This window comes from Caretta caretta, chromosome 10 (assembly GCF_965140235.1).
Source record: "Caretta caretta isolate rCarCar2 chromosome 10, rCarCar1.hap1, whole genome shotgun sequence".
NCBI classification, from domain to species: Eukaryota; Metazoa; Chordata; order Testudines; family Cheloniidae; genus Caretta; species Caretta caretta.
This window is the reverse complement of record NC_134215.1, coordinates 45,404,714-45,431,823: the sequence shown is the minus strand read 5'-3', so window position 1 is coordinate 45,431,823 and position 27,110 is coordinate 45,404,714. Positions and strand designations below refer to the sequence as shown.

Sequence of the window (27,110 nt, the reverse complement as noted above, 5' to 3'; positions counted from 1 at the left end):
CATTTATGCATCCCAGGATCACATTAGCCCTTTTGGCCACAGTGTCATGCTGGGAGCTCATGTTCAGCAGCTTATCCACCATGACCCCAAAATCTTTTTCAGAGTCCCTGCTTCTTAGGAGAGAGCTCCCATACTGCAAGTGTGGCCTGCAGTCTCTGTTCCCAGATGTATACATTTGGCTCTATTCAAATGCATATTGTTTGCTTGTGCACAGTTTACCAAACGATCCAGACTGCTCTGTATCAGTGACCTGTCCTCTTTATTATTTACCACTCCTCCAATTTGTGTGTCATTTGCCAACTTTATCAGCGCTGATTTCAGGTTTTCTTCCAGTTCAGTGATAAATGTTCAATAGCATAGGGCCAAGAACTGATCTCTGCAGGACCCCAACAGAAAAACATCCACTCGATGATGATTTCCTGTTTACAGTTACATTTTGAAACCTATCAGCCAGTTTTTAGTCCATTTAACGTATGCCATGTTAATTTTATATCAGTGTAATTTTTTAATCAGAATGTCATGCGATACCAAGTGAAATGCCTTGGAGAAGTTAAGTATATCACATCAACGCTATACTGCAGCATTGTTACTAAGTAAATTCAGAGCTAGATGGACTGAGCAAGACCAGAGCATGGCTAACAGCCCTTAGAAATGCTCTTTTAATATAAAGATGCCTCAGGAACAAGAAGCTAAACATGAGTGCATTCCGGAGCGCTTTCTGGAATCCACAGGATATGCAACCAGCCCAGCTAGCTATAGAGTACCCACAAAGACACAGCAGCCTCCAGGACTCAGAGCAGAACAGACACAGATGAGGAGCCGCAGCCTAGTACTCAGCAGGATAGAGAACCCATTTGCTTCTTTTGTTACCAGCCTGGTTCTCCGGGGAGCGGTGGGGATTGGAGCAGAGAAGCCATTTGAACCATCCCAAACTCAAGCGCAGTTCAGAGGAATAACTAGCCCACCACACGCAGTGGAACATCAAGTCCTGCCGGTGACATACAGACGGGGAGGGGGAGTTGGCTGGAATAGGGAACCTGGAAACTCTTATTGAGAGGTATTTGACTGTTACGCTGCTTTCCTGCCACTGCTGTCAGCTAGTGAAGGAGAGCAGGGCAGGTCTCAAGGGCACCAGGAGACACCCAGAGGATGGTGAGTAGTTGAAGACTGCTGATATATAGCAGCAGAAAGGGCCAAGGCAGGAGTGGCCTTCACCTGCTGATAGGATGAGCTGAGGGACCACCAGACACAACTCCACAGCCTTCTGCACTATGCTGCTTCCTTGGAAGTGATTAGCGGTGCTTCTCTGATCTGATCATGGGAGTTAAAGCACCAGCAGTCCATGTTGCTAACAAAACCGGTACCAACGGTGGGAATTTTTAGGGGAGGAAGTCTGGAAAAGAGACTAGGATTTGGGATTCTCGCTCTTTTCCAGTCTCTGTCAGTCCCTGTCCACATTAGAGCTCATGCAATATTTTCAATCGGGTCCAGCAAGCTCAGTGGTGACCGAGCTGCATCTGCATCCACACTTGGCACCTTCTGACAAATGTACGAGACACCATGCTATGGATTTCTGGGGCAAGAGCTTATCTACAGAAACATTTCTGTGAGCAGCGCTGCTAATATCTATGCTACATCCTCCTTTAAAATGGCTACTCCTGGCAGTGTAGACAGGAACAAAGCTTTACAGCTGTGTTCAGGATCCACCTTTTCTGCCTGTGTGTATATTTTAGAAGGAAAAGCTGCCTGTATCAGAGCAGCTGCCTGCGACCGCCAGTTCAACGAACAGAAGTCCTGGTGCAGACTGAGCATGGCTCAAGAAGCCTGCTCCAAGCTAGCTTCTTAACACCACTGCAGCTAACCATCTAATGCTAATATTGCCAGCCCATTCCCAACTGCACAACTGGGAAATTCACCCAACAGAGATACGTCCCCTCCCGTGCACCCCTGCTAGCTGTTCCTGGAAGATGGGCACTCAGCTTCCCACCCCAGCCCCTGAACACGGAAGAGCCCCATGCCGGCAAGAGGGAATCGTGTGATGGCACTGCTGAGCCTCAGCCATGTGTTCAAATGGCTGACGTATTATAGGCCTTGCCTACTCCAGCTTCTCCCACACTGTAAGATTTCCCCATCCCTTCAGTACCAGTAATGTGGGAACCCTGCGGGGAGAAGGCTAGTGCAGATACCACCTGAGCACTGACAGCATGGGGCTCACCTGTGGGGGGGGCACATCCATCTGCAGCTCCCTAACCACAGGCCTTGAAGGGAAGGGTGATGAGCCCCCGCCCCGCACCTATACACACACCACACACAATATGGAGAGGGGTTTTCTCTAGCGCTGACTTCCCGGTCGCTGATGTTTGCCTTTTCTTCGGTTGCAGCAGCATCACATCTGGCCACTCATCCTGCTCAACAAGCTCTCAATCAAAACAAAGCCGGGGCAGCAGCCCAGAGCTCGGAGGCGCTTTTGTTTAATGCTCAATATCCCCTCCCTCTCCATCCCCCGCGCCAAGAAGGGAGCAGAAGGAAGGAGGCAGCTCCAGAGGGCTGTGCTGACAATGGCAGCAGGCAGCATCTGCCGGGGTGCGCCTCACCCTCCCATTTGGGCTCCGTGCAGACAGAACAGCAAGCTCTGCACTGGAGCAGCCGCCAGCCATGGCAGCAGGGGCAGAGAGAAAGTGGCAAGGGGCTGCCATGGATAGAGCGATGAGCAAAGGGAGGGCAGAGGGAGCAGCGCCACACAGACATCCATCATTCACTGTCCTTCCCAGCCCCCAGCCCAGCACAGGGAGCCATCCCCAGTGACTGGGGGGCAGCTCACCCGGCAAACAACCCCTCAGAGCCTGCAGGCCATTTCTCACTGTGCACAGCCATTCTGTAAACCCTCTCCCCAAGAACAACCATGTTTTTCCCAAGCTGCCCAGGCCTCCCCAGGAACTCTGGCTGTTGCCCAGGCAGAGCACACCATAACAGCACACCATACCCCAACCCTGTCTGGGCTGTGCACATTCAGGCCCCTCCTTCACAGGAGAAAAAACAAAGGTCCCACATTGACGGCTCGTGGGGACACACGGGACGCTGGGAGAGCACCCCTGGGCCCATTTGATCTTGCACAGTGTGCAATATAACATTCCCAAGCCTGCCCCTGCCATGCAGGGAGCTGCACAGGGGTCCGGCAGGAACACATACCCGTTACTGCTACACACCCTCCCCCCTCAGTCAGTTCTGCTCTCCACTCGGTCTCCACAGAGTCTGACACCGATTTGGAACAAGCTCTTTTACTGCAAAACTTTGCAGCTTTTGAGGACACCAGTTCCTGAGGCCCTGCTAATCCATTGCAGGTACGCTCCCTTCTCTCAGGAGAAGTCCCCCTCTCATGTTCTTCCCGTACTGCCTGCAGCCCTCTTTTCAAGGCCTTCATTGCCCATAGGACCCCCAGCCCTAGCCTTCCCCCACAGAACATGAGCCTCACCCCTGGGACCATTGCACCTGGTCCACAAGCCATGGCATCACTCCCTGGGGCTGGCGCGTGAAGTGTGTGGTTTATATGATCTATCTGCAACATGTTCAGTTTCTTCCACTGGATGTTCAGTGCCAGCACAAGCCCAGTTGTGGTGCACAGGCTTGACCACCACCACAGCAAGTGCTTGTGTGCGGCCATGTACAGTTTATGGGTGTACTAGAGGGTTGCAGCAGTGATGGTAATGTCCAAATTGTCTAGTGCAGACAAGCATCTAGAGCCAGGTCTTGGAATGGTCTTATGCCTCCAAGGAGCTGTATCAGCTCATCCTGCACTCTGCAGCAGAGATCTTGCATCCGATGAAGTGAGCTGTAGCTCACGAAAGCTTATGCTCAAATAAATTGGTTAGTCTCTAAGGTGCCACAAGTCCTCCTTTTCTTTTTGCGAATACAAACTAACATGGCTGTTACTCTGAAACCTGCAAGGACAAGGCCACTCGTGAGCTAAACTACTTGCACATGGCAGCCAAAGGAAGCAGCTTTCCCACTGGTGTCACAGCTATATAAGATTATACGAGCAGGACCAAGACAGCAGGATCATGGAGCTGCGCAGGAAGAAAGCCCGCCATTTTCCACAGCCCCGCTTTGTGGACGGATTAGCTCCAGAGCCAGACGTGTTTGTTGCCAGGAGCAGCAACAGAATCTTAGCACCCAAGGCTGATCTGAAAGAGGAGGGGGTAGTTTGTGAGCAATACCCACTCACCCCCAGCACAGCCGTGCCAGCTCACCCATGACAATCCCTACAAGCTGCCACAGGGATAGGACAATATGAAATAGCATTTAACATGGAAAACTGCCCACAGCCACAGACATATTGATGCCCACACGCTGACAATGACAACAGGTACCACTAGGCCAATGTACAAACTGCAGGCCTGGGTAGAGGGAGAACAAGGCCCCATCACCCCACCCGGCGTTGCAGGGACAGGAGCAGGACAGCTCCAGCTTCTCTGCCACACCCTAGGAAAGATTCTATACTTATTAACTCTTATATATGGACATTGTCTCCCTTGCTACAACTGATGTAATTATAGAGAAATCAATTTATACATCAGCTGCTGGGACCAGCTCAACACAGGGTGAGCCTGCACAGAGCGAGCCTGCACAGAGCACCCCCGGCCAATCGGGCAGCTTAGAGAGCCAGTCCGTTTGCCCTGCTCAGCTGGGAACTACAGGAAGAATGGAGAGCGCAGGGCCTGACACCCAAACACCGCAAGCCAAAGCCACCACAAGCTGGCATACCTTGTTACCAATTAACCAAGCTCATCCGGGGAAGGAGCAGAGATCAGAGCAGCACAGCACCCACGTGGTACCATCAGCAGCAGAGCTCACTTAGCTCCAGACCTCAACTGCAGCCATTTTCAGAGAACAGCTCTCCAGGATCACAGGCTCTGGTGCGTCAGATATGCAGTTCATGGCTGTTGAGGATTGCTGTGGAGCTAGGAGCTCAAGCCACCTTCAGCCCTGCCCACAAAGGGGGAAGCAAAGAGTTGCATCCCCTTCTCATTGACAAAACACAAACTACGTCCCCTGGCTTCCTCAGCTTGCTGAAAAGTACACCAAACCTTGACTGTCAGGAACAATCCTACACAGGACCAGTGGATGGTAAGATGCTCTTCCCTCATCTCAAACACTCATGACTCAAAGCTGTGGACTGGGGATCTGGAGAGGCCCATCTCCCAGAGGCTAAGGAAGGACAGTTCTTTACTGTACAGTCCATCTTAAAGAGGCCAGAACTGGGTTCCACCCCTGGCCCAGGGAGCCATTTCATGGCCCAACGCATCTTGCTGGAAAGCAGCTTGCCCAAGATACAGCCTACGTTTTCCTGTTCTCAGGTCCATCCCGTTACAACTCACCAGAACCTAGTGCAGCACACACAGCAAGTCCTATTCATTCTAGAGGCCACTGGAAGCAACTGCCTCCATCTCCTGCTGCTGAAGGGGAGCAGTCCCACTGCAACCTACTCCTGGCAAAGCATTAGGGGCAGAACGTGTACAGAGCACCGCTCCACTGAAATGGGGAGCAGACATGGGGCTGCATACACCGCCTACTCTCCACAGCAGTGTCCCTCCACCCCTCCTGACTAGCAACTCGCCTGCCTCTTACCTTCTCTGCTTTGACCTTTTTTGGCTGCCGGCACTCACTTTCCCCATCCTCCATCTCCGATTTAACTCCCAAAGTATTGAGCGCAGCTCCCGTGTCGATAGCTATACTCCCGAGCTGCTCGGCTGCAGCAGGTTCTGGCCCTTGGCCTGCATCGTACTGTCCCACCCTCACAGCCAGGGCGAGAGGCTGGAGCACGCTGGGCTCCTTCTCTGATGGAGCCCCCACACCCTCACTCCTTTCCTTCTTGCTCTTGGATGAGCTGCCCTCCTTCTCCTTTTTGGAGCTGGCCACGCTGCGAGATGCCTTGGCCGACTTCTCAGTGCCCTTTGGGATGACAGCAGCCACCAGGCCGCCCGAACTGGCGCCATCCCCAGAACGTCCCTGAACCTCCTTCTTGCCGCTGGCCCCATCGCCAGGAGTGAACAGAGAGGTTCCTTGGGCCGGCTTGCCACTGTCCTTGCCACTCTTGCTCCTCTTGGATTTGGACTTGCCCTCCTTGCCCTGAGGGCCCGGCACCGGAGTCACAAACTTGATGTTATCAGGCAGTGTGGCCACGGCGTTGGGCGCCGGCAGCCCCACCTCTTTGGAGCCTGACATTTCCAGTTTCTGCTGGTCCTTCTCCAAGTCAGCGTCCAGGTCAATGATGAGGTTCCCTACTCCAATGTCCCACTCATCCCCACTGTCGTACGTCTCAACAGGGTTTGCATCCACTCCTTTCCCTCCGGAAGCTCCGCTGCTCAAGGACATCTTAGAGTTCACAGCCACCTCAAAGTTCTAGGCTCTTCCCTGCCTCCACGCCTTCTGGATCCCAGGCAGCAGCTGCAGCTATGTCCTCAGGCCTCCAGTGGTCAGGGTCTGTCCAGGTGACGGCATCATCATCGCTGAAAGGGAGAGCAAGAACAGGTGTTACACGGAGCAGCACGGGGAAGCCTGTTTGAGTGATCTTCCTAGAACAGACGCACGCACCTTCACCACTACAGGGGCCCAACAGGTACCTGTGCACCACCACAGACACATGGATCCTGAACTCCCCGCAACCTCTCTCTCTCTCTCACACACACACACACACACAACCACAGACACACTGAGCCTGAACTCTACACACACACACACACACACAGGCTGTCTCTCACTCACACACACCACCACAGAGCCTGAACCCACACACACGCTGTCTCTCTCTTTCTCACTCACACACACCCCACCACCACCAGTCAGGCAAAGTCTGAACCCCCCACCCTCTCTCTCTCACACACACGCACGCGCAGTCTCACACAACACATTGCCCCACCACAGATACAGGAAGCCTGAATTTCCTCCCCCCGCACGCGCACACACACACACACGCTGTCACTCACTCACACACAAACCAGACACAGGGAGCTGAACTCGCCCTCACACACACTATCTCTCTCTCTTACACACACACACACACACACACACACAAAATGACAGACGCAGGGGCCTGTGCTCTATTACCAGCCCATGGGAGCCCATAGGCACAGCTGCCCACCCCTACCTTGTTTCACCCCAAAGAAACACTCACACGAACATACACAATTTTAGACACTGAAGTTGACCGGAGCCCACTGCCTGGGTGGGGAACAATCTGCAACACCCCATCCCTCTAGCCCCCACCACAGACACTGCCTGGGAAAAGTGACCTGCTACATGAAACTCACCAGCCTGCCCTCTGGCTGACATAGCCCCATCACGCCATCCTGCTGGCCCCTTGCAGGGTCCAACGTGGGGCTCTTCGGAAGAGGCCCTAGCACCCTGGCTGTCCCTGTGGCAGCCACTATCTGGCACCGCTCCCTCAATCGATACAGGCCCCGGCAGATCACAGCTCTCAGCTTCAACAAGACATTACTCTCTCGCTCCCTGCTTGCCACTTCCCTCTGAATTACTGAGCACTCCCTGCACGCAGGGAGGCAGACCCTTCCCCCCTGTTCCCACCAGGGGTAGGGTTTAGGGGCCTTGATCGGAGCAGTGCGCCCCACACACACTGTGCAGCATGAGACCAGAGTCACCTACCAGGGAAGTTTAGTGCCCTGATGGGAATCCGACATCTAGCCTCAGAATGAGCACAGTGTTAAAGCCAGGTGAGAGCCATCGGGATCAGCCAGAGGGCAAACAGCAGGGACTAGCTTTCTGTCCCCAGAGCTCACCTCCAATCTCCAGTGACAGATCACAACCTGTCAGCTCACTTTAGAGCTCCCACACTTGAAAGCCACCACACAATACCCAGCACAACTGACTGATGAGGAGAGACCCAAGGCCGGAAGGGGAGTGGGGGCTTCCAGGTCAGGACTGAAGAGCATTGGCAGAACTGCAGCAGAGGTAGGGGGAGCTCAGGGCTGGAATAGCAGTGGGATTGCAGGTCAGGACTGAGGGGCATGGGAAGCGCTGCATAGGAGCCCAGGGCTGAAATCAGGTCTGAGGGGTGCTGGCAGCACGGCATGCAGGAAGCTGTCACTGTACATGCCCACGCTCTGCTGCCCCCCAGTCAGACCTAGCATTCTCTCTCTCATCCCTAGAACTCCCTAAAGCCAGGGCAGACACTCAGACCTCTGTACTGCACATTTCCCTGGAAGCAATTGTGTAGCATGGGGAGAAGAAGCCCCAGAGTCACTCATGGAAAGTAGCTAGTGGCAATTGCATTACCAGACATAATTAACACATGAAACAGCATTCTTCCCAGCAGCCAGGCTCTCAGCCCCAACAAACCCCTCTCCAGGCTCTCCTGAGAAACCCTTGGCCGCCCCTCTCAATGCGGCTGCTCTCAAGTGCCATTGTCCTCCTCCTCCTCCTCCTGCTGCTGAGCACACGGCCCACAGATTCACAGTATTATTTCTGAGCAACACTCCAAAAGCAGGTGACTTAAAAAAATACATTCTCTTTTAAACCCTAGCAGGCAGGAGCCTGGAAAGTGGCTTCGTGGTGCGTTTTCAGAGACACAAACACTGTAAAAATGCCAAGGATTCTTTCATTAGACGGGCTGCAGCAGCCAGACCATTTTCCATCTGCTCCCCACAGCATCCCTGGCTCTGTACACCTAATAATCCACTCTCTGACAGGTCATTACAGAGATTTTTAACCCCAGGAGCCAGGGGCTAACACACGAGCTGGAAATGAAAAGCACTGACCTCTTATTTCAATGGCAGAGAAAGTGCAGAATCAGGAGAACGCTGCATGCAGCATTGGAGTCACTAACAGCTTTCAAAAGCCGCCATGTGTGTTCCTCCCTCCCTCTTCCCTTGCCCCAGCGCCCCCACCCCCTCCGGTAATCCACTTCCCAGCTTGGAGCGTGCACAACAGTCAGCATCCTCAGCTCTAATCCACCAGCTGCTCAGGTCTACCTGCCTCTCTAGAGCCACTTTCCGGGTCCATCCCTGCCAGATAGTGCCATTTGTGCTTTGTTCCTCCAGCTGAGATCACAAACAGGCTGCTCCCTGCACAGATCAGCTTGGGGGAGGGACGGAAATGTGCAATGATCAATTCACCTCACTCCCCGCAGCCTCCCTCCAAAACAAGGAGAACCTCTTCACATCCAAAACAGCACAAAACCTCCCTGCCAGCCCCCAGCCCCAGCTCCTGGCCGCTACAGGCGCCACGTGCAGAGAATCGCCTTTGTACTGCCACCCCTTGGCAATTTCTTTGTCCAGATGCACAAGGCCAATAACGAGTTTGACTGCCCAAGCTCTTAGGCCACAAAGGCCCCTCGTGGGGGTGGGATCAGCCCAAGGACTGGGGGCACGGTATCCCACAAGGGCACTTCAGAGATAACAAATATAGTAACAGACCTTTGCCCAAAAGCCTCCATTCCTCCCACATGCAGACCGCACATGCAGAGCAAGGTTTTGCTGGGTAACAATGGCTATGGGACACTATTGGTGAAATACAGACCAGCCTCCCCAACAGCGTGCCCAAAATTTACCCTACACCAATGGCCTCTTAAACAGTTTGTCTGGACTCCAAGGGATTGCACCTGATTCACGTCCAACAGACCACATAGTAGCTGTCCCCCCCTCCTTTTGATACTAAGGTGCAGCCTGTAAAAACTACTAGTCCCAGCACGCAACACTCCATGTTGATGCGAGGGTAAGGCCATGTAACCAAGAGAGAGCACTGCATGCTGGGACCTACAGTTCACATGGCCATGTTACAATAAGGACAAAGCATACACAATTCCATAGCTTGCGCTTTGCTCTTGGCCACTATGATGGGATCAGAGAGCTTCCTGCCTGATTCATTTCTATGCCCTCTCAACTGTATTTTTAAAGGAAAAACAGATGAGATGGAACAGGGCTTTGGCCTAGACCCGAGCAAAGAGGCCCAGCATCCGTAAACAGTCCTCGAACTCCCACCCCACCAAACAGAAAAGGGGTCCTGGAAGTCCACTAAGTCCCCAGAGAAAGCAGCCAGAGGGATGAGAAAAGGTTTGGAAAGTAAGAGATATGGAGAAAAAGTTTGGAAAGTAAGAGCCTGTAGAGGAGATGCAAAAGGAGACAGGGGGTTAGAGTGCGCCATGGACAGGACAAGCAGGGACAGGCTGAAACTGCAGCAGGGAATATCGTGGAGGCAAAGTAGGAAAAGCAAAGCAACTCCAAGTGCTATCCAGGCAAGGGCCCCGCTGAAAGGGAGATGGAGACACCTCCCTCACTCGAGAAAATCTCCCCCAGCAGCCATCAGCAGGGATGTTTTAGAGCCACTGCGGGTAGGGGGGTGGGGCCAGCAACTAGACAACCTACTTCCACCCCAGGGGAGCAATTCAGCCTCAGATCCCTTTATGCTATCCTGCACCACCCTCTCTTACGTACACAGAATGACTTGACAGCTAAACTAAAGCAGCCCTCTCCATCTCAGCACGATCATTCAGTCCTAATCCCCCCCCCCCCAAATTTCTACCCTTCAGGTTCCAACTTAACCTTAGCCATCAGATGGTAAGTGATTTGGTCCCACTCCAACAGAGCAACCCACAGATGAAGAGCTGCCAGCTCACCGATGTGGCTTCCCAGCCTAAGAAGAGTATCACAGATTCAGCGCAGAGCTGGAATGAACACACATGCAGCCCCCAAAGGGTCAGGTGCTCAGTGAGACTCACAGCAGCCAAGCAACTAGGAGCCATGGGAGATTTTTCTATGGCAGCCTGCAAAAGCTGATGAGCTGGGGCCCAGCAGGGGCAGGTCTGCCCACATGAAAATGCTCTTTTTCAAGCTACACTACTCAACTCACACTGTGCCCTCTGCCTCACCCATGCAACCCAAGGGACGCCGTGAGATTGTACTAGTGTAACTGAAGGCAGGACTTCTCCCCCAGCACAGAGAAAGAAGAGAAAACCCCTGTAAACAAGACAAAGCAGAGAATTTCACGGGGCGCTGATCATGTCCACCCCTCACACTGTGCTGGCTGATAACTAAACCAGAGGATATAGGGAATTTCCAGCACACACATCAGGAGACACTAACACAGCCTGGCCCTGTGGACACCTTTACAGACATAGAGAATGCATCCTGTGCAGACTACAGATCCTGGCTACAACACATGCTCTGAGGCAGAGCAAGCAGTGCATGCTGGGAGCTATACTCATCACAGGCTGCACCTCCATACCCAGGAAGACTCTCATTATACTTGATTCACTGATGCCCATTATGCACAGCTCTCTGGTTCCTGGCAAGTTTCCCCCTCAGGGTACCCATCAGAAACTCTGCCTCCTCTGGGAGAAGGATAAGAGACATAAGGAAATCACAGAACCACAGAAAGCAGAGAAGAGGCTTATGCAGTTACATCTAGTCTTCCCCTCACTTCCTCCCATTGCAGGCTTGATCCCTACACAACAGAAAAGGCATGCGGTCACCTGTGAGGCTGGAAACCTGCCAACAAGGCATTTTAAGAGAGGGCCTGAAGCAGAGGTTCTTCAGGGAGACAGTTATCCAACGGGGGAATGCTGCACACACACAGTACCAGACATAAATAATTCAGCTCCATTTGGTGCTGGAACCTCCACAATCCACATCTATGCACTGGGAAGGAGCCAATGCGTTAGAGACAAACCGGAAAGTTCACTTTCTGAGCTAACAGCCACTGGCAAACACACCTAGAGAAAGCTATTCAAACAGATAGAGAGCATTTCAAACACACCAGCGCCAGACGGAGACCTAGGAAACCACATTAGCCAGGGCTCTTTGTGCTGGAACACACCCCAGCGGATCCTCTGCAAATCCAAGGAGCCTGCATTCCTTCTGAGCTGTTGTAGTGGAGCAAGAGGCAGAAAAGCCTAAACAGGGAATGATTTAACGCCCAAGGGTGACAAAAACCAGGAGCAAGCTATTCCGCTGGCAGCAAGTCAGCCAGCCCACACATAAAGAGACTGTCTCCTACCCATGTGCTCGAATCTGCAGCGCTCCGGGATTAGCCTCTGGTGGCTTCCAGACATGACTGACTGCAATTTTCACCCTGATTAACTTTCAGGAATGCCTGCAACAAGGAACAGTAAAGACGACGGGAAATCTCTTGTGTGAGGTGTTTCCTCTGGCCAGACGGCTGCCACTCTACAGCAGACCAAAGTGGAGGAGGGTTTCAAATAACTGCTCACCCTCACTGGGCCCAGTCCAAGACAGCAAACACACCCATCTGCTCCAGAGCAGCCCCCAGTGATAGGAGCAGGAGGCAATCCCAGCACTGGTTGGAGGGAGGAGTGGAATCAGAAGAGCAAAATCTCAGTCAGAACGAAGTAGGAACTGCTGCTCGCTGCACGGAACAACTACCCACCCCATCCAGCCCCACGGGTGCCCAGTTTTCCAAGCGGGACAATGCAGAAATGTGAGAGGATGCTGTACTGCAGGCCCTTTCTCCCGCCATCTAGTGCTGGCAGCCAGCCTACAGCTTTCCCCATATGCTGCCTCCACACAAGATCCTTTTTTGTTTCCTTTTACAACTAAAGAAACTCAAGAGGGGACTCGCCTTCCTTTCCAGAGCTGCAGTGCTAGCTCTCTGCTCTCGACTCCTAATGCTACCTCTGTAATCCCCCAGCCTGGCTTGTTTGGGTTGGATTTTTTTTTTTAAGTAACTCCCATGTCGTTTTTGTAGATTTTTTTTATGATGTTCTTTTCTCCCTGCCCCCTCTCTCCAGCGATGAAAAAAATGTTGAACAAGAGCCAGCTGGCACGCACAAGAGGAGACTGAGAAATCTGCACAAAGGAGCTTCCTCACTCACTTGCTGCTTTCAGATCAAGAACAGTGCAGGGGAGGGAGTTCTGCTCTCCCCCACACATCAGTCTGGCTGGTGCAGACAAAGGAGATTTACCATGACACCCCTGCGAGCTGCCACCCAACTAGCGTAGGTTTCCTGTAGCACATTCACACAGTGGGTGTTCAAGATGTTCCAAAACACGCTGAAGTCCAGGTTTCAAAACACGCTGTTAACTCTGGAATTAAGCACGATTTGAAGGGGAAGCTAACAGGTCACTTGCTTTTTCTCATGATGCAGAAGACCAGGGGCCACCAAAGTCTGCCCAACCAAGGGCCACACTGGCAACCTGCCAGGAGCAAGAAGGCTGAACCCACTTTGAATAAAATGGAGCCACCCTTCTCTTTTAATATGGAGGTTCACCTGCATGAAAACTACAGCTCCCAGCATGCAATGCAGCCGGATCCTTTGGCAAGAAGTACAACAATGCATGCTAGGACCTGTCTTTTCCATAGGCTGCACCTTTGTATTAGAAGAGGAATCTGACCTTGGATGGCATTTGGATCATAGGCCATTCTTGGATCTGCTTTGTAACACTGGGAGATCCTGAAATGAAAGGCACTACAGAAGTGCAGAATATGGCATTACTGTCTCTCTCCACCTCTGGTTATAAGCAGGCCTTTAACAAGGAACAGCAGATAACTGGAAGCAATTGGAGGTGTGGGGGGAGATAAAGACTAGCACAGTCATTCTGAGAAGACCTTGTCTACATATGGATCACTAGGCTGCTTTGGGAAGGAAACCACAGCCAAGTCCACACTGATGTCAGCTGGAAGTTTTAACTTACAGCTCCCCTGAACATCAACTAGTGCTTTACATACACAAACAAAAAAATTAATGCAACTTTCAGCTGAGAAATTCAGCATTAAGTCAGAAAATACAGAGTTAAGGTTAAAAACTCAACCCTGAGTCTGCCTCCCAGGCTTATAAAACTTTGAAATACAGCCTTTCCTGACAGCCCATGTTCAATTACATCCATACAAAGAGGAATTTCCTACTAAACACCAAATACAGTAACATACAGTCTATACATCCTTCAGACCTGGCCTGATTTCAGAACCAGTCCGGTCTAAGCTTCAGAAAAAGCTTAGTCAGATTATTTTAAAACTCTATGCTTGTTTTTATTACTTTACTTAACGCCAACGTCAAATAGACATTGGGGAGAGAGACTCTCTTGCTTAAAGATTGCAACATACATCCCCACCCCCCTCATCCCTTCAGTTAAGGTCCAAGAACTCCCAATATATAACCCCCAAGAAATCCTCCAGCAAAACAAAGGAAGACCAGTGTTGACATTGCTGATATTTCTGAGGTAAGAACTAAAGCAGGAGTTAAAAACCCACACATATACCCTACCCCTTCAGGCCTTTATTTATTAGGAAGTAGCAAAAACTGGCACAAAAACTTTTCTTTTAACCCTCAGCAGGTCACTCCATGTTGCCTTTAACCTGAGTTCATGGCAAAGAATTTCCTTTTTTTTAACAAACAAACAAAAAGTTGGTACTGGAATTTACAGCTCTTTAGATTTGCAATTATTTGGCTTTGATTTCACCTAAGCCCGGGAATTTTTGACCAAAGCATCCTGTGTAAGGAACAAAATACACTTCTCAAGCCTTATCTGGCAATCTGTGTGGCAGAAGACCAGAGTTTTGAATCTCACATGTATTTAACACCTAGCTAAACTTCTTTTAACTACTTGGCACTAACTAATTTTATTCTCCAGCAGAATTTATGCTAATATTGACACAACTGAGCAAGAATCATCCTCATACATGATATTTAGATTTAATCAATTTTACAGCAGATGTTCCAATTAATCAGGCATCAAATATTGAATTAATTATATTATATACTTTATATCTATACAGCACCACCTTAGTAGCCTGGAGGATGAGAGCCAAACAGTATAAAGAACAACAACACTGGGGCAAACATCTGCTCTTAATAAAAGCATCATAAGCTCCAATATCCACAAAGAGGGGCATCCATTTAAAATATCATGTCTGAAAAGTGTTAGTCTTTAAGGTGCCACCGGACTCCTCGCTGTTTAAATGCAACACAGATTACCTATAGGAGAACAAAGGGTTGAGCCAACCTGGCTAGATTTGACGCTATGGCTCCAAAGAAGTGGAAGGAGAATATTTCAAACCCTGCATTCAGAAGGCCACTATGCTACATCCTCCAGGAGAGCCTAAAAACTCCATCTCTACTCTCGTGAACGTTTCATTTTCTTTCTAAATCAGTTTTTAGCTGAAAGAAGTGCTCCTTCCAAATACTGCCCCCTCTCACCTCTTCCCAAGATTCCCTGCTCCCCCTGTAGTTCTAGTGAAGGCAGCAAAGCAAGGAGGGATGTGCCCATTTGCAGAGATGGCTAAGGACATCTCTCTAGTACTGTCCATTTCCAAAATGCTGTTCAAACTCTAACTGCTTACTGCCCGCAGACCGCCCCGCACTGGTAAACACCATCATGAGTTTACAGCTAGGAAGACATGCAGGCACAGACGTTAAGTGACATGCCCTCTGTCACATTGCAAGCCAGTGTCAAAACCAGAACAGAAGTCTCTCGGCTGCTGGGGCCATGCCTAACCCAACCCAGAGTGCCTCCAAAGCAACCCCGAACTACACGCAGCTCACTGGCCCTAGTGTCAGGGGAGACACAAGAGACGGTCAACCCCTCACCTTGTGCAATGCAGGGTTGGATTTGGGGGAACCTCATGCTGGATGCTGCTGCAACACTGACCCTCTCCACTAACGCTGGCTCACTAGTACCCATGGCAAGACAACCGGTCCTTTCCTGTTGCGATGTGACCTGTGCTTCCCGTGTGCAGACACCCCAAGCCACCGAACAAGACACCTAGTGTCAGCTTAGCATTAAACAAGAGGGCCAAGGGTATGCCTGCAACCAAAGTCAGCAGGTACTGTATTAATGGCTCCCTTTCGCAGTGGGAGAGCCACACAGGCTAACTAGCAGTGTGAGCTAGAGGTGGATCCGGCAGACCTAGTACACAGGAGAGCTGTGATCTAACCCCATTCTGACAGTCACTAGCCTGTCACCCTGGAAAAGTCACTTCCCTTCTCAGGCCTCGGTTTTCCTGCCTGTCAAACGGAGATGCGTGATAGCTCTCAACCTCAGGGCATGGCTACACTGGAAACTTCAAAGTGCTGTTGCAGCAGCGCTTTGAGGTGCGAGTGTAGTCACGCGTGAGTGCTGGGAGAGCTCTCTCAGAGCTCCTGGTAATCCACCTCCACGAGGGGATTAGCTCCCAGCGCTCGGAGCCTGTTTACACTCGCGCTTTAAAGCGCTCTGACTTGCTGCGCTCAGGGGGGTCATTTTTCACACCCCTGAGCTAGCAAGTTAGGGTGCTATAAAATGTAAGTGTAGCCAAACCCCCAGAGGGAGCTGTGAGGATTACTGAGGCCAGTCAGGAGCAAGTGATCATAGACTGCAGGTGACCATACCTCTAGACAACATGGCCTCTGGCAGGGCACTGCCTCCTCATCTGGGAGAAATTATACACTGGCCCCAATGTCCTGCAGTGGATTTTGCCAGACTTTTGAAGTCCCTGCCAGTTTATCATGGTAAAGCACTTTAAGAGCAGCCTTGAGGTTCAAAGCCCCAAAGCTGCAATTAAGCTAAAACACAAACTTCCTCTGCCCCCTCGCCCAACCCCCTGCAATGCCTCTAGGCCTTAGCTCAGACAAAGAAACCCCACAGAGAAGCCCAATGACCATGGGTGAAGAGGTTTTCAGGGTGGAGGACTACTGAGCTAGTTTCCTTCCCACAGGGCTTGGTTCTTAAATCCAACACTCAACCCATGCTATGAACTTTTACCATGGCTGTACTCTAAATATTGTGTCTGCACACCTGATGGCTAACACCTTGTGAGCCATCATGGCAACCCTAGCAAGAGGCCTAGGCTTGTATATGGACATCTAGCTGTAACTCTGTTTTTCCATGTAGACCAGTGTCCTCTTGCCATGCCTGTCCTCTGTACCTCATTTGGCTAGTCTTCCTTTATAACTATGAGAACCAAGAAAATGCCCCCAAGTGCCCTGCCCACATGCTGCCCTGCATGCCTGCCTTCTGAGAGCTCTATCCCCACACAAGCACAATGGGGCAGCCCAGAGGTTCTCAACCTTTTTCTCTCTGAGCTCCCCCAACCCCAACATGCTATAAAAATTCCATGGTTCACCTGGGCCACAACAACTGGTTTTCTGCACATCCAGTAGATTAAAAGCCAGGCTCAGTGCTGGGGGTAGCAAACAGGGCAACTGCCCGGGACCCATGCTACCGGGGGTTCCGCAAAGCTAAGTTGCTCAGGTTTTGGTTTTGGCTTTGGCTTTCCGCCTTGGGCGGCAGGGCTTGGGCTTCAGCTTTCTACCCTGGGCCCCAGCGAGATTAAAGAGGCTAGGACTTTTCATCTTGGAAAAGAGGAGACTAAGGGGGGATATGATAGAGGTTTCTAAAATCATGAGTGGTGTGGAGAAAGTGAATAAGGAAAAGTTATTTACTTGTTCCCATATATAAGAACTAGGGGCCACCAAATGAAATTAATGGGCAGCAGGTTTAAACAAATAAAAGGAAGTTCTTCACTCAGCGCACAGTCAATCTGTGGAACTCCTTGCCAGAGGAAGTTGTGAAGGCTAGGACTATAACAGGGTTTAAAAGAGAACTGGATAAATTCATGGAGGTTAAGTCCATTAATGGCTATTAGCCAGGATGGGTAAGAAATGGTGTCCCTAGCCTCTGTTTGTCAGAGGGTGGAGATGGATGGCAGGACAGAGATCACTTGATCATTACCCGTTAGGTTCACTCCCTCTGGAGAACCTGGCCATTGGCCACTGTCGGTAGACAGGATACTGGGCTGGATGGACCTTTGGTCTGACCCAGTATGGCCGTTCTTATGTTCTTAACGCCAGCTCTGCTCTCTGATTTATTTTGGCAGACTCCTTGAAAGCTGCTCGCAGCAAGGGGGCCCCAGACTCCTGGTTGAGAACCACTGGGATAGCCCCCGGGGTACTTTATGTGCATGCCCTCCAGGCACTCTATCCTCTGCTCAACCACAATGAGATGGATGGCTACCCAGGTTTTCCCAACACATACTGATACAAGCAGAGTTAGATAGTGTGGTAGGTGCAGACACACAGATACAGCAGTGATGGCACAAAAGCTGCTATGTGAACACAAACTAGACAATGTTAACTTGTAACCTGTTACGGTGACTGACTCTATACTAGAAAAGTTAGTACCCATATTACAGGAACTGCCAGCAATAGTGCAGATGCACTAATGTAAACAGGGTTTAGGCATTGTACTACGGTGTCATGAAAACCTGCTCGCTAAGCTGTCTGTAACATATTTTTAGTTCAAATGCCTTCTACATGGTTACAAAGCCACTGTTAAGAGCTGCATTATGGACTCAGCCTGAACGACACCTAAGAAACAAGCCCCAAATTTGGGCAAGCTCACTCAACTTGGACCGGGCAGTTGTGTATCAGTGAAGTTTTTGATAAGCACATATGGGACAAGACTTACTTTTCATTCTCTCTCACACAGACAAAATGTCTGTTAGAAAAACTGAATTGGTGTAAATGCATTGATTTAAAATCAATCTAGTTGCACTGTTTGAAAGAGTCACAAGTCAATGAGAAAGGGAAGTGTGATAAATGGGATCAGAGGAGATCCCCAGAATCCCAAGCAAGTGGATGGGGGAAACAAAAGCTCCAGAGAGATAATAAAAGACCACATGAAGCCAGTGGGCACAAGTGACAGTGCTGAAGCTGGCAATGTTCTGGGAGAAAGAGCTCTCAGTTTTTCCCTGCTCATCTAATGACATCAAGACATCTGGACAAACAAATGCCATAATTTAAGGATTCACATACTTTACAGTTCAACTTTGCCCTGGCTGGTATTGGAGCAGGAAGGGGACGAACTGGGTGTAACCGAATGTTCCCACCTTTGATTTATGGGATTCTTCAGGCAAATAGCAAGATTACCATGAAAAACAGCCTTGGCAAGATCTAGGGCTTGCTTCAAGCTGGCTGTGCTCTGGGATTCCAGTTCAGCTCCTGCTGCCTGAGGGAGAGAAGGGGGAAGGAAGACAAAAGGGGTGGGGGAGATGGATCTGGGCAGTGATTATAATAGCTGCAGTAATTAGAGTGTTTCCAAGTGGCTACTGGAGTTGTTCCCCAAGCAGATGACTCCAAAGGGAGTGGGGGAAGGGAGGGCCCAGGATAAAGCAAGCATGCCTCAGTGAGCACCACATTCAGGGAGAAAGCAGCTTGGGGTCAGCACGGGCACTTGCTCCACCGCACTGACTGGCGGGAAGGGAAACATGACAGGGGAAGTTTATTTCTAACTTCAAAAACTCATCACCAAATTCAGGGAGAATAACTGGACTGATCAAAATGAGTCATGTGACTGGCAAAGTAATGGCTTCCAGCCACGAATCTGCTTTGATCCCAACATCAGGGAGTCAAGTAGCAGAGGCCAAGTACAGTGCAGCACAAAAAGCCCCAGACTCCCTTGGGAGTGACCTCTCCACGGCCCTGATGGCCTACCCCTCACAATAGGTCACAGGATTGCCTGTCTGCCTGTCTTGCTCCCAGGCCTTTCAATCTAGCAGATAGGCAGAATTCTAGGCCTCCTTAGGGAGACCACAAATGCGCAGCACTGGCAGCCTCAAATGCTTTAGCAGAAGAGGAAAACGTCTCCGATTCCAAAAATGAAGGGGCTGCCACTTCATCTTCTAATGCCCTTAATTCCCCTCATTCAATAACCAATTAGTGCACCTTGGCTAAAGCTAGCAAGGGCTTTATCTGCAGGAGTAGAATGTGTATTACCTGCACTCATGATCTCTCTTGTTGTCAAGCATCAGCCCAGGAGCAGTTTGGGAGAGGCCAATCAGACTGCAAGGCGAGGTCTACAGACAGGGAGGAACAAATCCTAGTCCAGGGAATACTAGACGACAAAACCCCTTCAGCGATTTTTTTTAGGGAGGGATAATAAATAGGTGTATTTTATAGATTAATAAAGCACATTTGAAAAGCCATGATATACATCAGAACCTGGCTAATTCACACTAATGACCCATTAAAAGTTACACAATTTTGTGAATTAGCAAGTACGTAAAGGAATACAATAAAAAGCAAGGATAATGCATCGAAATGTACTTTGCTCATTTATTTTGTTAGCTGTAGTTCCACTTTAATTACTCGTGGTGATACTACAAATGCTAGGAAAGGTTCTATGTTAGGTTTTGCAAAAATAATGAAATCTTGCTAACAAGAAATTTCACTACAGTATTTGTTACTAAATCTTTGTGGAGAAACCAACAATTCTTGTTCAGATTAGCAAAATTCTACTCTACAGCAGTATTCACAGTAGCACTATGTAATGCCCCATTTTCATTCATTTGAAAGTTTGCAAAGGACTGTTCTTGTGAGACTAAAACTGCCTATTCTTTTCGTCTCATCAGAGAAATAAGATTCTGAGATAGTTTTGCATAAAATCCTTCCATACTCCTAAATTACCCAAGCAGGAAAATATCTCATTTTTTAAAACAAAAAAGATAAACACATTACACACACTCATGCTACACAGGTGGTCAGTTTTCAATAAGAACCACATCTATGCGCACAAAGACAAAATAACTAAATTACAAAGTTAGAGGTGACAAAAGCACTGTATAAAATGTATTAAAGTTTCCAGCCACTTAACAGCACAGATGTATTGTCCCAGATAGAAGTAATGTACACCACTGGTTGTACTTAAAATCTGATGTTGCAAAATCATTCCACATCTCTGCCGTGCTGTAGGCAGGGAAGGCACAAAGAGTCCTTTGCGGTTTTTTCCCCCAAATAAAAAAAGGAAATAAAATGCAAAAAACTTAGCAATTTAAAACACAAAAGTCAAGATTCTCAGGCATGAACCTTGACTCATCCACAAATACTATTTTCAAGTATTGCTTAGACCTGGGTGCAGAACATAATACACAGTATATGCATGCAGCTAAGTTAACTTTGCTTTTGGCAACTGAACTTCCTGGCTCCTTTGTGTTCAGATCTGAAACCTTAACGCTGCTTTAGCTTTTTGCAATGTGTACTCCTTTCTGGACATGCAAGCAGCACGATACTTATATATCTACATTAAATGTGCATAAACATATCAGTAAAACAGGAAGGCCATACATTACAACAGTGGCCTGGTGGTAAAGGAACAAGAGTGGGAGTCAGGGCTCCTGATCCTTCATGCATCTGTGGGAATAAGAGGAGAGCAGCAGAGGGGAACTTGGCTGCATTTGTAGTAACAAGCTCTTAGGGGCACTAAATATGGGAGTGGAGGAATGGATCAAAGGTTAGGAAAACATCAGTCCGTAACTTCCAGTGAATCCCCAAAGAGATGCCTGAAATCTCCCCTTGACCTGGGAGTTCCCATGTAATCTACAAATTTATAAAGGACACACTGATCAGCCAAACTAGGGACAACAGCCACACAAAGATTTTCTGTGTAAGGATTTCAGACGAATACCCTCCACTGCAGCCAAGCATTCACCTTGCTCAGCCCCAGGCCTCCGGCACCACCGCTCTGCAGGTCAGCCAAAGCGGGTGCGTCTGTGTGTACAAGCAACTGCTCCCAGCAAAACCCTCACCAGCAGGCCTCACCTCCCTTTGTCACTGAACAGGCATGTGATCTGCGCAGTGTAAACATGTGCCCATAATTTTCTCTGGGCAGGGCTGTTTCTAATGCCAGATAATCCAACCACAATGAGGACAGGGGCATAAAAGCCTTAAAGGAAGCAACTGTGCACACACTCCATGTGTTGCATCCCAGAAACAGTGCACCTGGAACCATAAATACCATCTTATTTACATAACACTCAGTAGCAGAGGGACAAAGAGACTTAATACAGTGTATTTAATATTCCTATTACACTAGTGCCCAGAGACGCCAATCAGCATCAGAGACCCATTGTGCTAGGCACTGTGCAAACACACAATGAGACATAGTCCCTGCCCTAAAGAATTTACAGAAATCCTGGCTCAAGTCTGCCAAAGTGCAAGGTCAAAAGAGACATAAATTGGCTCTGCTCTGTCTGTTTCCCTGATTAATATTTGCTCAGAAGCACAGTGGGCAACCCAAAGCCAATGAACAGCTGGTGTGTCACAGTTACACACAACAACTGAACCCAAAACACACAACTACAGCCCTCATATCACCCCAGGAGACCTGTCTCCGCTCTACACGTAGGGACAGAATCCCATTCTTAGCGGTCACACCTGTATCACTCACCAATGAGTAACACAACGTACAGCTCCACACCAGCCCAACAACAGAGCTCAGTTATTGCAGGGTTGCCCATAAGTAAGTACTTCCTTAGTGGTAGGTTTTCAGGAGGGAGGGGTATTAAAAGGGAAAAGAGCACTGCAGCATACAGAGAATTTGGTCAAAAGCACCTTGGACACTGAAAGCATATTCTTGGGCAAAACTGGACCAAATTAAATTTCATCTATCTCAACAGAGTAACATTAAAATTTTCAGTGTACTGGTTGGACAGCATACTCCGATATGTTGCTATCACCCCTCACCCTGAAGAGAGATGCGCATAGAGAGAATAAATCAGATTCTTAATGAACACTGCCCTTACCTCTCAAAGTTCATTTATTGCATTCACTTTGTTGCCTGTTTGGGAGCTCTCACACGGTGGGATTTCTTAGGCTAGATTACTGGCTGTTTATACTTCACTACTAGGTGTTTCTGCCTAGTCTTTCATAAAAAAACATATTTTTAGGTAGATTAATGATTGAAGAGCAATAAATACATCAAAGACAGAGTGGGTTTCTCCCCGGAGCCAGGAAGTATAGGAAAATGAGTACATCACACACACATCCAATATTCAGGCTGAGAAGCCTGAGGGGACCTGCTATCTGGTGATCCCACGAGAGGAGTGGTCCCTTTTGCTATATTCACAACTGCTGCTGCCCTTGTCTGAGACATTAATCCACACTGCAGCACAGGCCCCATCTCGTGACACCGCCTGCAAAGAGCAGTGTTTATTTCCTAAATGAATGGAAGAGCAATACGAAGGTGCACATGTGTAAGATAGACATATCTATGTGTGCTCATATATATAGCATGTAAGACTGAATAAAGAGCAGTTCAAATAACAGTCACATAAAGATGTGTATCCAAGATGCAAACAAACAACAGAAAGTATCCAGCTTGGGATATTCCCGATGTGGCCTGGCTAAACTCCAGTCCAGGTCATTACAGCCTGCCTGCTGATTTCCTCTGGTGGTTTTTAACTGATGCAGCATTCCTGTCCTAAACTGTTGGAAAGCAATGTTGTGCAATCCTAAACAGCTGTTTTCCACCCCAGAGGTGGCAGTATTTCAAGGGTGTACATGGGTCACTTCCCACATCTTATACCCAACCACAGAGATTTTGGGAGGCAAATGAATGTCTGAGGATGGAAGAGGGGAGAAAATGGTGAAGCATTACTTTTACAAAAATGCTCTCATTCCGAAGCAGGTAACATTTTGCTTTTAAATCACACTACAAGAAAGCTAATCAATAAATAAGTGGACTGGATTTTTCAAGTACTGTGAGCAAACAAAGAGCTAGAACCATTCAGCATAACCCTGTGCCAGAGTCACTGTACAGAGCATAGAAACAGGTTTACATAAATTCATCCAGATGGGCAAGACTATGGAAGGGAATCTCCTGTTCCCCACAGTGCTCTATTCCCATTGCAGGGCTGGCCACACAACGGCCAGCTGTGCAGAGCAGATGATTCAGCACAGACACTGTCATCCTTACTCTTTGGGGGGCGGAGAAGAAGCATGCCCATGAGATGTTCATTGTCCCTTACAAAAAAATGGTGTACAATCTCTCAACCCGTGGCAATGGCCTGCCTGGTACAGGGACAAAATGGCCTCCTGAGAGACTCCCCAGAAGGAGCAGAGCCAACTCTCAAACACAAGACTTGAACCCGTGACCTTCCCTGTGTATACAATGGGCAGGCAAGAGAGCCTGTCTTTATCTCAGGAGCAACAGTTCTCACCCCTCTGCCTCACTCAGATAAAATCAGACCAATTACTGTGGGCACCCAGCACAGCCAGTTTGTTCCTCACCACAGCCCAAACTGGTGTCACCCAGAGACGTGCCATTTCTCCTGCAGTCGAGGAATGAAAATAACCCCCACTTGGGAGCCGGCCCCAGAGCAGCCAAGATAAACCCTGCATGGGTTACATTCCAGTCCCAACTCTTCCTCTAACCAGGAACCATGCTCCCTTTGAAAAAGAGACCAGACAACTGAAGTCAAACAGATTCACACTCTCAGTCCAATTCTAGGCACCTACCACTCACAGCATTCCCCTGCCCACTTCCAGATGGAGGCCATGCAGGGCAAGCTGATCCTGTGGCCCAGCATGCTCTTGGAGAGGGCTTCCGAACAACAGCACCAGGGCTCCAAGGATAGTTACTTGCACTTCTCTGAACAGCCTAGCAGTGATAGCAGAGGATCAAGGAACGCGATCAAACGTGCCTTTAATTAAGGATAGTTAAGGTGATCTGAAGTGCCTTGCCTAAGATCGTGACCCATAGATGCCACTGCCTCTGGCGCCCATGAGAGACAGTGTTCGGAGAGGTTTCAGAGTAGCAGCCGTGTTAGTCTGTATCCGCAAAAAGAAAAGGAGGACTTGTGACACCTTAGAGACTAACACATTTATTTGAGCATAAGCTTTCGTGAGCTACAGCTCACTTCATCGGATGCATTCAGTGGAAAATACAGTGGGGAGATTTATGGAAAGATTTCTTCCCACATTGACTGTTTGCATTTCAGTGAAGAGTCTCTTGGAGGATTTAATTCTCTGTGATCTGTGCTGAGAAAATCCCCCAGGAGGGCTTTGTCCTTTTACCCTCTATGAGCCCAACACTGGGGACCTGAAACTGCTGTGGGCTGCTGCCTGTCTCTTTCTCACACACCCCTACAACACACACACACAGGTCAGATGTTCTTCCTCCTCGTCAGGCACAAGCCCAAGGGGAGAGAAGGAAATCAGTCATCAGAAAGCACAGTGATCGAACCCACATTGCAAATAAAGGAAATGTAGAAAGCCGCGGTGCCAGCACAATGCCCGGAGACTAGGAAGGAGCCTGCCGGGAGACAGCTTGGCATAGGACACCACAAACCTCCCCAAGGGACACTTCACTTGTTTCCCCAAGTTCTTAATTCCTGTCAGCGTGAGGAGAGGGGTGAAGAACATGGGTGAGGAAGGGAACACTAACCCCGCTGCGGCCTGACTGCTGTGATTTGAGATCACTCTCCCAACCAACCTGCCACTCGTGTCTGCCCTCATCCCTTCCCGGTTCCCCTAAGCCACCTGCTCCAGCCTCCTCTCCAGCCCAAGCGACCACATGCCTAACACTTGGTGCTGAACATCCCATGCCCCATATCCAGCCAGGACACGGCACCCAGCCTCTAGCTAAAGATCTGTCCTTGTGCCTCCTCCCCGTCTGCCCTGGTCCTGCCCCACATCACCCACCTCTGTGACCCCTCAGACCCTAGCACCCCATTACATCCGCAGCACAGCGCACCCCTGTGATCCCGCAGGCCCCGCTGCCCCCAGCCCAGCCACCAAGACCACACTGAGACCTGCAAGCAACAACAGACACAAGGGGAGAGAGGTCCTAAGCCTCCCCTCCGCCCCCCCACCGCTCCCAGGGAGGCATACTCGGGGGGGGGGTCACGCTCCGGGCCCCCCCTCCTCCCGCCGACTCACCGGGGGGGAGGGGGTCACGCTCCGGGCCCCCCCTCCTCCCGCCGACTCACTGGGGGGGAGGGGGTCACGCTCCGGGCCCCCCCTCCTCCCGCCGACTCACTGGGGGGGAGGGGGTCACGCTCCGGGCCCCCCCCCGACGACTCACCGGGAGGGAGGGGGTCACGCTCCGGGCCCCCCCTCCTCCCGCCGACTCACCGGGGGGGAGGGGGTCACGCTCCGGGCCCCCCCGCCGACTCACCGGGGGGGAGGGGGTCACGCTCCGGGCCCCCCCGCCGACTCACCGGGGGGAGGGGGTCACGCTCCGGGCCCCCCCGCCGACTCACCGGGGGGGAGGGGGTCACGCTCCGGGAGCCCCTCCCCCCGCCAGGCCCCGCGGCCGAGCCCGGACTCACCCGGCTCCGGTCCCGTCCCGGGCGCTCCCCTAAGTCTCCTCCATGGAGCCGCCGGGCTCCCAGCGCCGCCGGCTACGGGCCCGGGGCCGCCGCCATCCCGCCGCGCCGCGCTCAGTGCAGGCCGCTCCGCGCCTCCGGCCGGGGGCTCTCAGCGGCCGCCGCGCTCCGGGCTCGGCTCAGCGCGCACGGGGCGGGGGACCCGGAGCGCGGAGCCCGGATCCGGAGCCGCCGTGACTCACTGAGCCGGGCGGAGCGAAAACCCGGCGCGCGGGATCCCCGCGCAGACAGACCGCCCTCGGGCGCAGGCGGGGAGCACGGAGGCAGACTTGGACGAGGAGCCCCAGAGGGGCAAACCCGGAACACTGACCCAGACTGGGATCCGCCCCAGAGATCGGGATCCCACAGGACAGATCCAGAGCACATGGAGCCAAGCCCTGGGAGACAGGCAGAGGTACAAACCCTCTGACAAGCATGAACCTCAGCAAGAAGGGCTCCAGAGAGTCCACACAGACATGGGGGACGCCGCTGCTGAGCTGGAAAGGGAAATCCAGACCGGGGGCGTAGCCTCCGGTGGGCTGGCCCATGCACTTAGCATCCAGGCCCACCCAAATCTGAGCAGGGCGTAATGCTGCCACAGCAGCCGGGCTGGAGTGTCAGTCGGACACTGAACTCCGGGAGGGAGCTAGGCACCCGCCCTTCAGAAAACTATGCTCCGGCAGCTCTGCCTTGCCATTTTCTGAGCCACCCTATGCACGAGCCCAGCTTGGCAGGTGAAGCCCTGTGTCTGGGGGCACCAGGGCTAGGAAGAGGGCATGGCATCAGGGGAAAAGCTAAACTAGCACAGTCTGGCATTGCCCCTCCACCCGAAAGTCATGGCTCACCCAAATTTCCACTCCTAGCTACACCACTGATTCAGACCAAGCCAAGAAAACTATGACAGGGTGGAAAGGCTGGGGTCTGGTGGAAGAGGCAAGGCGAGAGACCCCCGCATTCAAGTCCCAATTTAGCCTCACAGTTCTTGTGTGATCTGGAGCAAGTTACTTAGGGCAGGTCTACACTAG

General features: G+C 50.7%; 1 protein-coding gene across 4 annotated transcripts in view; it reads right to left on the bottom strand.

The window, feature by feature from the left end:
* ZNF609 (zinc finger protein 609) overlaps positions 1–26,437 on the bottom strand; it is a 126,033-nt gene extending 99,596 nt beyond the window's left edge. Inside the window, exons 1-2 of one of the 4 annotated variants that reach the window (XM_075132943.1) lie at positions 26,417–26,437; positions 5,626–6,506 (exon numbers count right to left, since the gene is read on the bottom strand). In XM_075132943.1, the coding sequence (XP_074989044.1) occupies positions 5,626–6,372 (747 nt within the window). In that variant the 5' untranslated portion in view covers positions 6,373–6,506; positions 26,417–26,437. Of the gene's footprint in view, positions 1–5,625; positions 6,507–8,771; positions 8,791–26,049; positions 26,214–26,416 lie in introns of those variants that run through there. The other 3 variants (XM_075132942.1, XM_048866613.2, XM_075132944.1) reach the window with 3 other exon arrangements.
* Between the last annotated feature and the right edge of the window lie 673 nt (positions 26,438–27,110).